General features: G+C 52.2%; 1 protein-coding gene across 1 annotated transcript; it reads left to right on the plus strand.

The window, feature by feature from the left end:
* Positions 1–11,446: 11,446 nt before the first annotated feature.
* On the plus strand, positions 11,447–15,144 carry PHLDA3 (pleckstrin homology like domain family A member 3). Its single transcript, XM_080824212.1, has 2 exons — positions 11,447–12,283; positions 13,697–15,144. The coding sequence occupies exon 1, from the start codon at positions 11,833–11,835 to the stop codon at positions 12,208–12,210; it is 378 nt and encodes a 125-aa protein (XP_080680338.1). The 5' UTR covers positions 11,447–11,832; the 3' UTR covers positions 12,211–12,283; positions 13,697–15,144.
* Positions 15,145–15,401: the final 257 nt, after the last annotated feature.

The raw sequence follows: 15,401 nt of genomic DNA on the forward strand, positions 1-15,401 counted from the left end.
ATGACCGGAGAGGACTTCCTGAAGCTTCCTGTTTCTGTCCCCCGGAGTCATCCAGAGCAAGTCTAACTCCTCTCCTGTGATAGTGCTTCGGAGATTTGAAAAGTTGCCCCACCTGCCGGAGTCTGTGGGTCTCCAGGACAGAAATTCTCTGGCCTTTCCGTCATTCCTGATGGAGGCACCAGGAGCCCAGTGAGGCCATCTCATCAGCTGAGAAAGAAAGACCCAGCCAGGGGTTGGGGACTGTCCTCCAGGAGCTGGAGAAGCAAACCGGGAACTTGCAGCAGGTCAAGGGGCCAAAGCAGAAGCAGTTCCTTCTGAGAAGGATTGTTACTCTCCCTGGGGCCTGGCTCCATCCAATCTACTTTCTCTTTTGGACATTTTGGAGGATCACTCATCCATCTTGTGCATCTACTATGTACCATCGCTTATTTGAAGACCTTAAATGTATTAATTCATTTAAGCCTTAAAATAACCCTTCAAGTGAGGGCCTTCATTATATCCATTTTTGAATGATCTAACTGAAGCCAAGAACCAAAGAGCAATTTAGGACCTGGGCTCAAGGTCAAATGGCAGAACAGGATATAAACACAGGCAGCTGGGTCCATGCCCCACTTCCTGCTCCTTCTTCCTTTACAAGACATTGCGTGTGCCAGGAGGTATGCAATATGATGTTAGAACAGTGAGTTAGGACCATAGCAGTAGCTCACATTTACTGAGCACGTACTATGGGCTATGTCCCAGCACTGGTCTAGATGTTGTCTTACTTGATCCCTACATCAGCACTATGAAGTGCTTATATAATCCCTTTATCATAGAGGAGGAAACTGAGACTCAGTGAATTTTTAAGTGACTTACACAAAATCATTGGCGAGCGGTGGAGCCAACCTTGGAACCAGCTGTGTCACTTTGAGCCAAGCCTCCTCCCCTCTGGGCGTCAACCTCTCATTCCGTGAAATGAAGATGTTGGCCTAAATTAACTCTAGAGAAGTACTTCTCAGACTTTAATGTGCATAGGAATCTCCTGGGGATCTTGTTAAAATGCAGATTATAATTCAGTAGTTTGGGGTGGGGCCTGAGATCCAGCATCTCTCACAAGCTCCCAGGGGAAGGTGGTGCTGATGCTGCTGATCCTGGGACCACACTTGAGCAGCCAGGTTCTAGGGGACCCACCCAACTCTGATGTTCTGAGTTTATGGGCCTAGGAGGCCTCGCCCGAAAGGCCATGAAAATTCAGGAAGTAGATTATGGTAAATAAAGCCCTTAGTGGGCATTTTTCATGCCCAGACTAGCCCTTGGTGGCTTTTCTGAAGCATCTGCCCCGAGCCTTTTACATTTCCACTCTGTTGACCTCAACTTGACTTCTCCAGAGGGTTCATGGGCTTGGTCCTGGCCCAAGGGGTTGATTCTCTCTAATCAAGGAGTGAAGGATGTTCCTGGACACCCAGCCTCATGACCCTGCCTCCTGGCGATACCAACTGGTCCCATGGTGGCCACATTGATCTTACAGATTGTCCCCATCTTCTGGGCACACAGGAGGGTTACATTTCTCTCCTCTTAAAGTTAGATGTGGCCACGTGGCTTGCTCTGGCTTCTAAATTAAGATGAGAAGGAATTTGTGTCACTTGTGGGCAGAACACTGCATGTTCTCATATGCCTTTTCCCTGTGACAGAAAGTATCATTTTCCCATCTCTTGTATTTACTGTATGCCATAGTTTATTGGAAGACCTTAAATGTGTTCATTCATTTAATCCTCATAATAACCCCTAGAGGTAGGTGTTATCATCAAACCCATTGGCAGATGGTCAAATGTATCAAGATAGAGCTTCCGTCTATCTGGACCTGTTAGTACCGCTGTGAGGAGAACCCCCTCCCCCCCACACCGCCAGCTTGGTAAGATGCACCGTATGAATGGATAAGCTTTGCTGTGTTAAGCCTTTGGGATTTGGGGGAATTTGTTAGTGCAGGATAACCTAGCCCATCCTGACTAAACCCATCAGCTGTGATATGGGGATAGCACCTTAGGTAGGCTGTGTCCCCTACTGGGGGACCGTGTTTCTACAAAGTCATGATTTGGGCCTGTCACCAAACTGATGCTTACCTCTGAGATCCTCTTCACTAGGAGGGAACATCCTCTTGCCGAAGGTAGGAAGGGGTTCCCTAAGGAGGTGAACTCCACCTCCCCCTGTTTTGCCAGTCCCCAGTAAGAAGAGAACTGGGACCCGCCAATTCACCATTGTATCCCTGGTGCCTAGCCCGGGGGGTGGCTCGTAGAACACCTGATACGATTTACTCTGGTGTTCCTTTCCCTGAATCTCCTGTAGATCACACTCAAGAATACACCGCGAGCTTCCCTCCTCTCCCTCAAACCCTCCACACCTCTGCCTTGAGCCATTGGTTAATTTCTTCCTGAACCCAGTCCCAGATGGGACAATTCACTGCCTTTCCTGCCTGATCTTGACAATGGCACTATATAGGAATTTTTCAATTATGAAAGTGATACTCATGACAATTCATAAACACTTACTATGAAACATTTGAAAATCAAAGGCGAGCAGGTAAAATAATTATCTATAATCCCCTGTCTCTGAAGGAACTATTAGTAACACTGTTATCTTTCCCTCCATCCTTTCTTCTTCTATTCATTCCCCCCCCACTCACCCCTCCTTCCACAGCATAATTGTAGTGAGATCCCATGAATGGTTGCTCTTTAGAAGGAGAGGGAAGATCCACTCACAAATGCAGAAATTGTCAGAGCTGGAAGGGGACCTATAAATTGTCCAGCCAACCCCTCCCATGATGGATGAGAACGCTGCTTTAAAATATTCTGGGGGCGCCTGGGTGGCTCAGTGGGTTAAAGCCTCCGCCTTTGGCTCAGGTCATGATCCCAGAGTCCTGGGATCGAGCCCCACATCGAGCCCCACATCGGGCTCTCTGCTCCGCGGGGAGCCTGCTTCCCCCTCTCTCTCTGCCTGCCTCTCTGCCTACTTGTGATCTCTCTCTGTCAAATGAATAAATAAAATCTTTAAAAAAAATATTCTGGGTGCAAATGTGTGTGAAGTTAAGACAAATGTCTGGCACAACACTTACCGGGGGACGGTTGGTGGGGGCAGGGGGACATTGGAAGGGCGGTGAAAAGATATTTTCTGTGTTTTGAATTGTTTTGCAACAAAAATGCATTCAAGTGTTAATTACACTTGAAACACATGATTTGTGCTAAAAGAACAGAAAAAGAAAGCTATGGAATAGAAAGCAATGGACATGTGCAGGTTCTCCCAGCTGTTACTGGTGGGTTGGTTAAAGCCACTAGATCCCTATTTTCTGCTGTCCTTCAGCCCGTTGTTCCTGGGGACGAGGGTCATGCCAGGGCAGCCCCTTTGCTCTTCCAACGTGGGCACCCAGATGCCGAAATGACGTGGGAAAAGGGAAAATTCTGCAGGCCCCAACCTGATCCCCAGGCCCACAAGTCCAATCTCTGCCAGACCCAAGCTGGGATCAAATGCCTTCAAGCCCAGACTGAGCCCCATCAGAGAGGGGGCAGTGGGCGCTCTCAAGACGAAAGGGATCCCTGGTGAATCAGGAAAGTTATTGGGCTAGAAAGTGGTTAAAGGGCTGAGCGTGGGAGGGGATTTCCACCGAGGGAGCCAGGCCCAGGAGCAAGCCTGGGCGGGTTGGGTGCAGGGTTGTGGCCCACTGAGGTCTGTTGCAATGGTGCCTGTAAAACCCAAATCGTTAGGCTTGAAGCCTTGATTGGTTTTTTTCTTCTGTTTCCTTTTAGAGAAACAGAGATCCGAGGAAACCCCAAAGCTCTAGAACAAAGGACTCTACATCAAAGGGGTGCGGGCAGGTCAGGAGAAGTCTGGGGGACAGGTCAGATTGGGGGGTGGGTCTCCCAGGGAGAGGAGGGCAGGGAGGGACCTGTGGACAGGAGGGCGTGTGCTGAAGCCAGAAGGGAGGAGGGGAGGGAGGAGCAGAGCTTTGGACAAACCCAAGTGAGCAGGAGCTCTCTGACCCCATGCATCTGGGACTGTGGAGATTGAGGAGGAACTAGCAATGTTCTGGTCTTACCTAAAGAGAGGACAACCAGTAGAGTTCCTTACCCCGCCCCCACTCCTCCATCTCCACCCCTCCCCCCACCCCACCCCGCAGCCAGGCTTTCCTGCAGGTCTAATACAAGGTAGATAAGATAGACAAGATGAGAGACAAGTGACCTGTTCAAGGTGTCCCCGAGCTGGGCCTATAACACAGGTGCCCCGTCTCCTGACTGAGGGCTCCTTCCTTGACACACAGCATTCCCACACTTGCACATGCATCAGAATCATGGAGAAGGTGCATTAAAAAAACACAGATTGCTGGGTCCCAAACCCAGAATCTCTAGTAGGTCTGGAATACAGCCAAGAATTTGGATTTCTAACAAGTTCCCAGGTGATGCTGACGTTGCTACCACACTGTTAGAGAACCGCTGCTCTACACCCTTGATATTCAAGTGTGTTCTAAGGACTAGCAGCACCAGTGTGACATGGAAGTTTCTAGAAACGCACACTCTCAGATTCCGTCCCAGACCTGCTGCATCAGAATCTGCATTTATAAGATCCCCAGATGATCTGTTTGCCCATTTGAATCTGAGAAGCACCGGTCTGCACCACACCACCTCTTCCTTACTGGGGTCAACCAGTAAGGAACCTAGATGAGCCTTCCACTTCCAGTTGCCAGGGGACAATGGGACAGGTGCCCAGGGGCCAATGGGAAAAGATGCCTGTTTCTGGGTTTTTCCAGGGTGGGGAAAGGGTGAGGGAACTGCAGAGAAAGGAGAGGCTGCACATTCAGTCCCAGAGGCTGCTCTGCCTTGGTGTATGCACACCACCCTCTAGAAGGTCCTGCGCAGCCCACCCTAGGGAAATCCTGTGGCCACTGGACTGCCATTTAAGTCTCCAAGTTGGCCCTTGCTTCCAAGCCAGCCCCAGGTTTTTGTTTAATTATATAATTTGTTTAATCATATGTAACACATATGTGCTTATTTTATTTTTAAAATAGGTGTAATACATGTGCGTGACATCCAAACCATATAGAAGCATACCTTGGAGATACTGTGGGCTCAGTTGCAAACCACTGCAATAAAGCAAATATTGCAATAAAGTGACTCAAGTGAATTTTTTTGTTTCCCAGTGCATATAAACTTATATTTACACCATACTGTAGTCTAGTGAGTGTGCAATAACATTATGTCTAAAAGACACTATACATACACCTTAATCAAAAAAATATTTGTTGCTAAAAAAATACTACCCATTGGCTGAGCTTTCTTTCTTTCTTTTTTTTTTTTTTAAGGTTTTATTTATTTAACAGAGAGATAGAGAGTACAAGTAGGCAGAGCAGCAGGCAGAGGGAGAGGGAGAAGCAGACTCTCTGTCAAGCAGGGAGCCTGATGTGGGTCTTGATCCCAGGACCCTAGGATCATGACCTGAGCTAAAGGCAGCTGCTTAATCAACTGAGCCACCCAGGCGCCCCTGGCTGAGCTTTCTTTTCTTTTTTTAAAATATTTTACTCATTGCAGTCAAATGCTCTACCACTTAAAATATTTTATTCATTGAAAGAGAGAGAGAGAGCGAGCATAAGCAGGGGGAATGGGAGAGGGAGAGGGAGAGGGAGAAGCAGGCTCCCCACTGAGCAGGGAGCCCACTGTGGGACTTGATCCCAGGACCCTGAGATCATGACCTGAGCTGAAGGCAGAGGCTGAACTAACTGAGCCACCCAGGCACCCCCAATTACCTGAGATTTCACTTGAGTTGCAATCCCTGATCAGGTCAGCATAACAAATATAATAATAATGAAAAAGTTTGAAATGTTGTGAGAATTACCAAAACGTGACAGAGAGACACAGAGTTGAGGAAACGCGGTTGGAAAAATGGGGCAGATAGATTTGGCCGACGCAGGGCCGCTACAAACCTCCCATTTGTAAAAAGCACAATATCTGTGAGGTTTAATAAAAGGAGGAATGCCTGTAGAAACACGCTCATACAGTAACAGGCATGTTCATGCTGTCAAGCCACATCCTGGAGGTTCCACAGCTAACACATCGGTGTGGATCCTTCCAGATATAACCTGTACAGCAGAGAGGCACACACTTTTGCTCATCTGGGATCACATTCTGCATCTTATGATACTCACTGTACTGAAATGTCTTCCCCACAAAACAATGTATTTTAGACATCGCTCTCTATTAAGACCCATAGGTCTGTTTCGTTATTGTTAACTGCTCCATCGTTTATGAGCATTTATGTATTGTGCATTTAACTGGATTTTTAAGGGAAGCAAAACATGCAAAATAATAAAATCAAGAAAATAATAAAAATCAAGCAGGACAGAATGATGAACTATGAAAAAGTGAAAGTCTTCATCTTCTCCCCTCGTCCTTCCCAGAGGAACTACTGCTAACTATTTTTGTTTTGTTTTTAAGTCACTGACTCGATTTTTTCTATTCATTTATTTGTTTATTTAAAGATTTTATTTATTTGAGAGAGAGAGGGAGCAAGAGAGAGCACAAGCTGGGGGAGGGGATGGAGGGAGAGGAAAGAGCAGACTTCCCGATGAGCAGAAAGCTGGATGTGGAACTCGATCCCACGACCCTGGGATCATGACCTGAGCTGAAGGCAGACATTTAACCGACTGAGCCACCCAGGTGCCCACAGACTTGATTTTTTTTTTTTTAAGATTTTATTTATTTATTTGACACAGAGAGAGAGAGATCACAAGTAGGCAAAGAGGCAGGCAGAGCGGGAGAAGCAGATTCCCCACAGAGCAGGGAGCCTGATATGGGGCTCGATCCCAGAACCCTGAGATTACGACCTGAGCTGAAGGCAGACTCTTAACAACTGAGCCACCCAGGCGCCCCCACAGATTTTATTTTGATTTTGATTTTTATTATTTTTTAATTTTTAATTTTATTTTTTCCCTCCACAGTCTTGATTTTTAGACCAGGTTTGCATTTCCAGAAAAATTGATCACATAGTACAGAGTTCCCATGTACCTCTCCCCACCCCCCCATACATTTCTCCCGTTATTAACATCTTGCATTAGTGTGGTACATTTATGATGATTTTTTTCGGCTCCCACTGTTCATCAGTTCCATTCTGTTCCCTCATTCAACAATTTACCAAGGCCCTACCGTGCACCAGGCAACGTTCTCAGTGTTGGAGCTACAGGGATGAAAAAAACAGGATAAAATTCCCTCCAGGCACAGAGCTTACATTCTAGTAGAGGAGATAAATAATAAATAAGAAAAATATTAAGAAATTTAGATGGTGGCATTTGCCGGAGAGAGAAATCAAGCAGGAAAGTGGGTGTTGTGTGTATGAGCATGACTGAGTGTGTGTCTATGTGCTGGTGTGTCTGCAGGGAGAGGGTTGCAGTCTTACACAGGGGGGGTCTGGGAAGATGTCACTGAGAAGGTGATATCTGAACAAAGAGCTGAAGGAGGTGAGGAAATGTACCATGTGAGGATCTGGGGGAGAACAGTCCTGGCAGAGAACAGCATGAGCAAAGGCCCTGAGGAAGGCCAAGTGGAGGGTGGCAAGGATGTGGCTGGAGCCTGGGGTAGGAGGGCAGACAGCACAGGCACTGAGGGCAGAAAGTAGCGGGCAGGTCTTGTAGGGTGCTGTGGGCTCCTCGCTGACTTGTGCTTTATTCAAAGATGAGAAGGTTCTGATGGATTGCAAGAAAAGGAGTGACATGATCTTACTTCCATTGTACAATTTTTATAGCATTAATAGACATTCTATTTTGTAAATAAAATGATCTTTGATGCATTTTATATAGATTGAGTCCAACGATTAATGACCATTAAACCAAATATAGAAGATTAAGTAAATATTGTAGAAAAAAGAAGCTAGGTTTCTTTTTATGCCCCTCTGGGTCCCATTCTGGCCTCTATCTCTCCTTATTCCCATCTTCCTTTCCACCCTGTCCTGGGTAGCCTCCAGGGTGGACCAGGGCTTCCTCCCCCCCACTATTGATGGCTGAGACCATGCTAGAGCGTTTCTATCACACTATTCCCCGGGGCCATTTTGTAGTCTAGTCTGTTCCAGCTGGACTCAGATTGACTGACTGTGCAGATCAGCTTTCCTTTGGGCTGGGCAGAGGGTGGAGCCAGCTTTGGGCAGCAACCAGGGACATTCTGTCCAGCAGTCCCATGTAGTCAACAAGTCGGTAAGAATTGAGTATCTCCAGGGCCCAGCATTGCCCCCCGCTGAGTGCCCCCGGAAGGCTAAGTTAGAGTTCCCCTTCCCAGGGGTAATATAGGGATACCTTGGCAGGAAGGGAGTAAAAGATTCCATATCAAAGGGATGCTGGCAGGTCACTAGACCCCCCACCAGCCCTCACCAGCCCCTACCCTGCTCCCCTGGATCTATAATGCTTATTGCCTTCTGCTGGACCAAGTTGGATTACTTGGGGCCAAGACTCTCTCAGTTAGGGCTACCAGGCAGGATGTCAGCTCTGGGGGAAAATTTAGAGTTGAGTCACTTCCCCTTATTCCAGGAGGTTATAAGACTGGAGGATAGGACTCCCAGCAGGACCTACACTGGGGAGATGTGGTGTTGGGAACTAGATGTTTAGTTGGTAAAGATCTTTCCAGCGAGAGAGTACAGCCTGCTGAATTTCTTCCTATGGCCTCCTCATTACACACTCAATCTTGTTATCCAATGTTTCTGTCTTTTTTGTCCTTTCTCCTGTGTCCAAAAACTTGGTACCACTCTTCCCAGTAAGCTGATCAGGAAGGTGTGGGTGTCCGGATCTTGGGTAAAAAGAACACTGTGAGGGGCCCCTGTGTAGCTCAGTAGGTTAAGCATCTGCCTTTGGCTCAGGTCATGATCCCAGGGTCCTGAGATTGAGCCCCAAGTTGAGCTCCCTGCTTGGCTCAGCTCTGCCCCTCATCCCCCCTCCCTCCCCTGCCCTGCTCCTGCTCCCCCTCCCTCCTTATTTATTTATAAAAAAATAAAATCTTTAAAAAAAAAAAAAAGAGCCTTGGGTATCAACATATCAACACAAGATCCTGGGCCTTCTTAGCTACCACACATCCTCTTCCCAGCTTTGTCATTTACAGAGCTGTGTGATCTCATCTAGGTTGCTTGACCTCTCTGAGCTCACTTTTCTCCTGAGGAAAATGAGCACAATGATAATAACAATACCAATCTGTTGTGAGAATAAAACCCCCGGAGAGAGCTCTATAACCTTCAAATACCTTGTGAATTAACCTGAAACTGGAGAGAGAGTCAGTGAGTCCCGGACTCAGTGCATGGGGGAGAGGTTGAAGTGGTAGAGATAAAAACAGAGTTAGGGGCAGAGCTAGCAGCATGGTCCAGGGTCCTGTCTCCTCAAGGACAGAGCTTTGGATCATGGCAGGACTGTGCCAGATCGGTGCACTCAGGAGATTCCTATGGAGGAGGTCGGGGGTGGGGGGTGGGGGTTTGTGCAGAGAGAGAAGCCATGGGAGGGCACAGCTGGAGGATAGGCTGAGACATTGGGGGTCGGTAAGACAGGGCTCTGGGTACCTTGAGCTTTCTCATATGCTGCCCTCTGGGCCTCAAGGAAGAGAAGCAGCCAAGACAAGAGATACTTGTCTTGGCTGCTTCTCTTCCTTCGTGGTGCTGGCCACTTCCTCTCCGGGAGGGGTATTCTGGGGGTTAGGGAGTTCGCTTCCTGGGGGTGTATGTGTGTGTGGGGTGCTCCGCCAGCCCACAGGCTGAAGAGCTGTGGTGAGAAACTGACAGCTGGCTTCCCCCACCTCCTGATTTGGGGCACCTCTCCCCTCTTGGACCCTCCTTGTGCCCGTTAGGCTCTACGTCAATGGGCAGGAGGATGGAAACAGGGTGTAGGGACAAAGAGGTCTTATTATTGTCATTACTACCTATTATTGTTCCCATAATGATCTGTTATTAACAAGGCAGTGAAGAGGCCCTCAGGAAACCGGGAGCTGGAGAAGCTGACCCAGATGGGGGAGAATCAGGACCTAGAACAGCCATCTTCCAGTGCCTGGCCAAATCCTAGGGTCCCCATCCTCTTCTGAAGGCCAGCCGAGAGGGAACAGGGGAGGAATGACATTTATTGAGAGTTACCAGGTCTCTCACAAATGTTATCTAACTTATTCATCAGAGCTCCCTGAACGAAGAATGAATTAATCTTTCCATTTGACACATGAGGAAATGGAAGGATAATGGAGCAGCACAAGGTGGGCGGGGACACTACGGACCAGGAGGAAGGGCTGAGGTGGTTAATACAAAGCCTTTTAGGCCAGACTAGGGATGGAAGCCTTCTCCCTCCCCATCCCCCTTCAGCTCCGAACTGGGAAGTCCGTTGTCTCAGGTGGCGTGGAGGGAGGCGGATAGAATCCTCCAGAGTGGCTGCGACAAACAGGGGTAGGCTCGTGCTCCTGCCTCTAACTCCAGACATGGCCGGTTCGCGGTGGGCTGAGCCACCGGTCCCTCCAAGTGTGTGCTAGGAACAAGACTGCAGGAAGTGACCTCTCCAGACCACAGTGGGGTTCCCTCTGCCGCCTTTTTTTGTCCCCCTAAGATGTTATTTATTTATTTGACAGGGAGATAGAGAAAGCCAGAGGGCACAAGAGGGGTAGGGGAGGGGGAATGGCAGAAGGAGAAACAGGTACCCCCCCTGAGCAGGGAGCCCCAGAAATGACCTGAGCGGAAGGCAGACGCTTAACTGAAGGCAGACGCTTAACCGACTGAGCCACCCAGGGACTCCTCACATTGGCTTTTCTCTACTCCTCTCCCTGGGGATGCAGGTAGGGAGTAGGAGGGGGTGGGTCGCCCCAGCAGGGACAACTAGGCAGCCTCTCTTTTTCCTCCCCAGAAGGGGAAGGAACCCAACACTGGCTCGATCCCTACCCCCATCCCCCACCCCAGGATCGTCCTCGTTTTTTTCTGATTTGCACAATGCCAAGGGGGGGCTGGCCAAGCGAGGAGAGGGGGCACGGGATGCGGAGGCAGCACTTCCCCGGCCTGGGAAGCAGCCAGTAGATGTCTGCGCCCACTGTGCAAGTCCCGGGCGGTGCACCGCGCGACCACAGAGCAAGGCCACCCCTCCTCCAAGCGGCGACCCTCTCATGTAGGAGACTCTCCCTGTCTCGTCTCCTGCCTCTCGAGACCACGATCGTCCTCTGCGTCCAAGGCCTGAAGGAGATGTGGTTTCAATAAGCGGCAGGCCACGAGGCTCGGGCTGTTGGGTAAGCAAACCCCCTGTCCGTACCAGCCTTCCCAGCCCGGCGCCCAGCGCCTGCAGAGCGTGACCGAGCCCCCGCCGTGGCCCCGCCCCCCGGAGCCCTGCCCCCCCCTTCCCCCCGGCCCCCCCCTCCCCGGAGCCCGGCCCCGGCGGGTGCGCCGCGCGGAGGGGAGGGCCGGCCGGGGCAGGAATGCGCGGCGGGCGGGCGGAGGACGCAGGAGGCGAACGGCGGAACATGTAAGGGCACATCCCTCGAGCAGCCGCCCAGCGCGCAGGCAGAGCCCAGCGGAGCGAGCGGGCGAGCGCGGAGCCAGTGCGCAGCGGGGCTTTCGGGCCGGAAAGCGGCGGGCGGCACCTGGCAGTGGCGAGCCGGGGCAGCTCGAGCGGCGTGGAAGAGCGGCGGAGGGCCGGAGCGGGGGCTGCGGACGCCGAGCGGGCGGCGGTGGCCGGAGGACTGCGCGGCAGGCGCACGGCGCAGTTAGGGGCGCAGGTGGCAGGGAGAGCGGCCGGTCGGCCCCGGGCGCCAGAATCCGGCGCGGCCCAGCCGAGAAGGGCGCCGCGCCCACCGCAGCCTACAGCCTGCCCGGGACCTCGGGGCGCCCATGACGGCGGCGGCGACGGTGCTCAAGGAGGGAGTACTGGAGAAGCGCAGCGGCGGGCTGCTGCAGCTGTGGAAGCGGAAGCGCTGTGTGCTCACCGAGCGCGGGCTGCAGCTCTTCGAGGCCAAGGGCACCGGCGGCCGGCCCAAGGAGCTCAGCTTCGCCCGCATCAAGGCCGTGGAATGCGTGGAGAGCACCGGGCGCCACATCTACTTCACGCTGGTGACCGAGGGCGGCGGCGAGATCGACTTCCGCTGCCCCCTCGAGGATCCTGGCTGGAACGCCCAGATCACCCTGGGCCTGGTCAAGTTCAAGAACCAGCAGGCCATCCAGACAGTGCGGGCCAGGCAGAGCCTCGGGGCCGGGACCCTTGTGTCCTAAACCCCCCCAGCTTACCATCTCACCTTTACACTGCGCACCCTCCCCACCACGTGGTGCCCAGAGGTCAAGTCAGGTAAGCCCTTTGGGGACTGAACCCTCTTTCTCTCCAGTCTCCCTTCCCTTTCCCCTACACAGAAGATGAGGGACCCCCAGCAGCATTCCACTTCAAAGCTGAACCACCCTAGGGCCAACAAGGAGTAGGAGCTTTGGAGTCTGAGCAAGGGGGACCAAGAGCTGGCCATTCCCCTTGGGCCCCAGGGAGGGAGGTCCTATGTGACCCAGGTGGCAGAGCGGAAGGTAGGAGAGATGGGCCTCCCTACAGGTTGCTTCCGCCCCCGCTCAGGTGGAGGAAGGCTGGACTCAATATTCCCTTGAGGCTTTCCAGCAGGGGCCCAGGCCATGGCTTTCCAGGAGCTGGGTAGAGGCAGGGGTGGGATGAACTGAAGTTTGCCCCCTCCTTATGCTAGGATCAACAGTCTACATAGGAGAGTTTGAGCATGGAATTGGGGCAGAACGATGACCTCCTTCAGTTAGCAGAGTCATTACGGGTTGGGCACAGACCCCAGCTCCTGAGGTGGGGCCTCAGGGGGAGGGTCTGACAAGGCTGGGCCGGGTCTCCACTACCTATTCTTGACAGTGGCTCTTGGGTCCTGGGGCTGAGCTGCTGGCAGACCAGAGATGTTGGAGAGTGGGCAGGCCAGGCCAGAGGCCAGGCCACCGATGCCAAGGGGGAGTGGGCCTGTCCACCTGCCCCTGAATGCCAGCCAATGCCCAGCTGGGCCAGAGGAGGAGAAGCTGGAGAAGGGGGTGGGCAGCTGGGGCAGGGTGGGTGGATGGGTACAGGATGGGGTCATGATTTGTTATTTGTGATGTCTTAATCCTTCTTGAGCAGTGGGGCAGGGCGTGAGGGGCAGATCTGTGGTCAGGAAGGCCCAGGGGAGGGACCAGGAATAGAACCTAGAAGCTCTGGCTCCCAGCCCTGTGCCCTCTTCCCCAGATGCCACTCCCTCCCCGTGGGAACTAGGAGCAGGGCCGGGGAGGGTTTATACCGCTCAGGTTTTCATATTTTCCCGGTGGAAACCCATACCCGCCCCCTCGACCCTCCCTACCACCTCCCAAACTACCTCACCTTCCAGCCCTCCAGCTTCTCCACCTTAACAAATAGAGTCCCAGGGCGCCTGGGAGCCCCAGCTGGTGCCATCGAGCCCTTTGGCCCTCCTGTTGACTGTAGTGAGGGTTAGCTGAGAGGTTGGGCTGAAGGCAGACGCGCTGTATTAAGAACTGAGCCCTGTGGATCCCTCTGGCCTCAGGGGGGCTGGGAGGAAGCTGGTTCCTCCGTGGATCACAGTGTGTGGCGCACATGCTATTTCCTCTGCCTTTCCCCTGCTGTGCAGAAGGTTGGGAAGCTCTGATGTAAAACAGCTCATGGTGGATACTTATTATCCCAGGGTCTGCCTCTGCCCTAACTGCTGTTCTCTCTCGCCAGCTTTCCTGCTCCTTTTGTCTCATGGGGCATGACTATGCTCCCTGTGTCGAGGCAGAAGCCGTGGTCGTGCGGAGGAGGCGTTGGACCTGAAGGAGTGGACGGGGCCTGGGGAGGAGGGCAGAAGGCCACGTGGGGCTGAGGATGAAGATTCAGCCCCTGGACGGTTGCAGACTTTCGGGACAGTCCCAGCTCAGGGCCTTGTAGCCACAGGCCTGACTTGTGTCTCATGATGGAGAGCTGGCATCAAAGCGTCCTCTCCCCAGCGGCCCTGTCATCCGTTCTGCAGACTGCTGTTGGTCCCCAGCTTGGTGCCATGCCTGGAAGAGGATGTTTCCCCATGGGGTGCCCAGCCAGTGCCTCAGGACTCGGGAGGCCAGCCTGGTACCCAGAGGGGGATCCCCCCGGCATCACCTCTGGACTCACCTTGGTGGGGGGGGAGCTGATGGGCCCTGAGGCCCACATGTGGGGGTCTCCTGCTGCTTAGGTCCTTCTGGGACCCCCACCCATCCAGGCCTTCTCTTTGCACACTTCTTCCCCCACCTCCTGCCCATCTTCCCCCCACTGTGGTGCTCGGCCTGGAGGTGGTGGGGGTGGGGTGGGGGTTTGACCATTATCATTTCATGCCTATCCCAAAATGAAGATGCCCCACAGAGGGCAGTGACCACACTGTTTGCCGAGTGGAATTCTTTACCCACAAAGATGCGGTGCTTGGAAGCTCCCTCTCCCACCCCTACTTTTCCATTCCACAACCCATTCTGAAATCTCCAGCCTGGGAAGGGGGAGACATGGCAGCCCCAGGAGGCATGACCTCAGTGGTCCCAGAAAGGAGGGACCGTAAGGACTGAGGGATGTTCTACTGGCCAACTCGGTCTCTGTTGATGCTTCTTCGGAAGGCCATGCCCCCGCCCCCGCCATCCTGAGAGCTGGCTCAGTGTTCTGGGCAGAGCTTGTCTCCCTGTCCTGGATGTACTCAGGCTTTTATACATTTGTACATTTGTGCAGTAAGTCCTCCTCGTGGCGTGGTTTAGGAGGAATAATTCCAGCACTGGAGAACTTGAAGTGCAGAGATATAGCTGCCTGGGCTATACAGAAACTATTAATTCGGGAACCCTCGAGATCTTTCCATGTTGTGGCTGGCAGTTTAGGCTGCGCTCCCTTCCTCTGTGGTCCGCCGCATCTGGCCTTCCCTGGGGGGAAGCATTGGCCTACTCCAGAGTCTGCAGAAGGAACAAAGAGGCCGCACGGCCGCCTTCAGCAATATGAAATCTCTTTAATAACCTCTGTGCTTCCTTGTTCCACAATCAAATTTCTCCTGTTTCCCACCAAAACCTCCTCGTCCTGTGTCTCAGGACCTCAGAGTCCCCACGAGCATCTTTCTCATCTGCTACATGAATGACATCTCACAATCGAAAGAGAATTTACAAATTACAAAGGAGTTTTTAACAGGTATCTCTGTTATTACTTCATTAGGCTTTATACCCGTGTCATGAATAGCTTAGCAGCTATTACCAGCGTGGCAAGGAAGCATCATCTTCCATGCCAACCCTGATCGGGGCTCCCCTAGCATGCTGTGATCGTTTGGTGATGTCTGCCCTGGGCTGGGGAGCATGCCTAGGCTTATATGGGGGGTGGTGGTAAGAAGATGGTTTCTGCCACCCTTCCTTGATGGAGCCAGGGAATGGGAAAAGGTTATGGGAATGGGATG

Source organism: Martes martes, assembly GCF_963455335.1.
Source record: "Martes martes genome assembly, chromosome: 15".
Taxonomy (NCBI): Eukaryota; Metazoa; Chordata; class Mammalia; order Carnivora; family Mustelidae; genus Martes; species Martes martes.

Coding starts and splice junctions, on each gene's coding strand:
- PHLDA3 (XM_080824212.1), top strand. CDS start 11,833: ATGACGGCGGCGGCGACGGTGCTCAAGGAGGGAGTACTGGAGAAGCGC.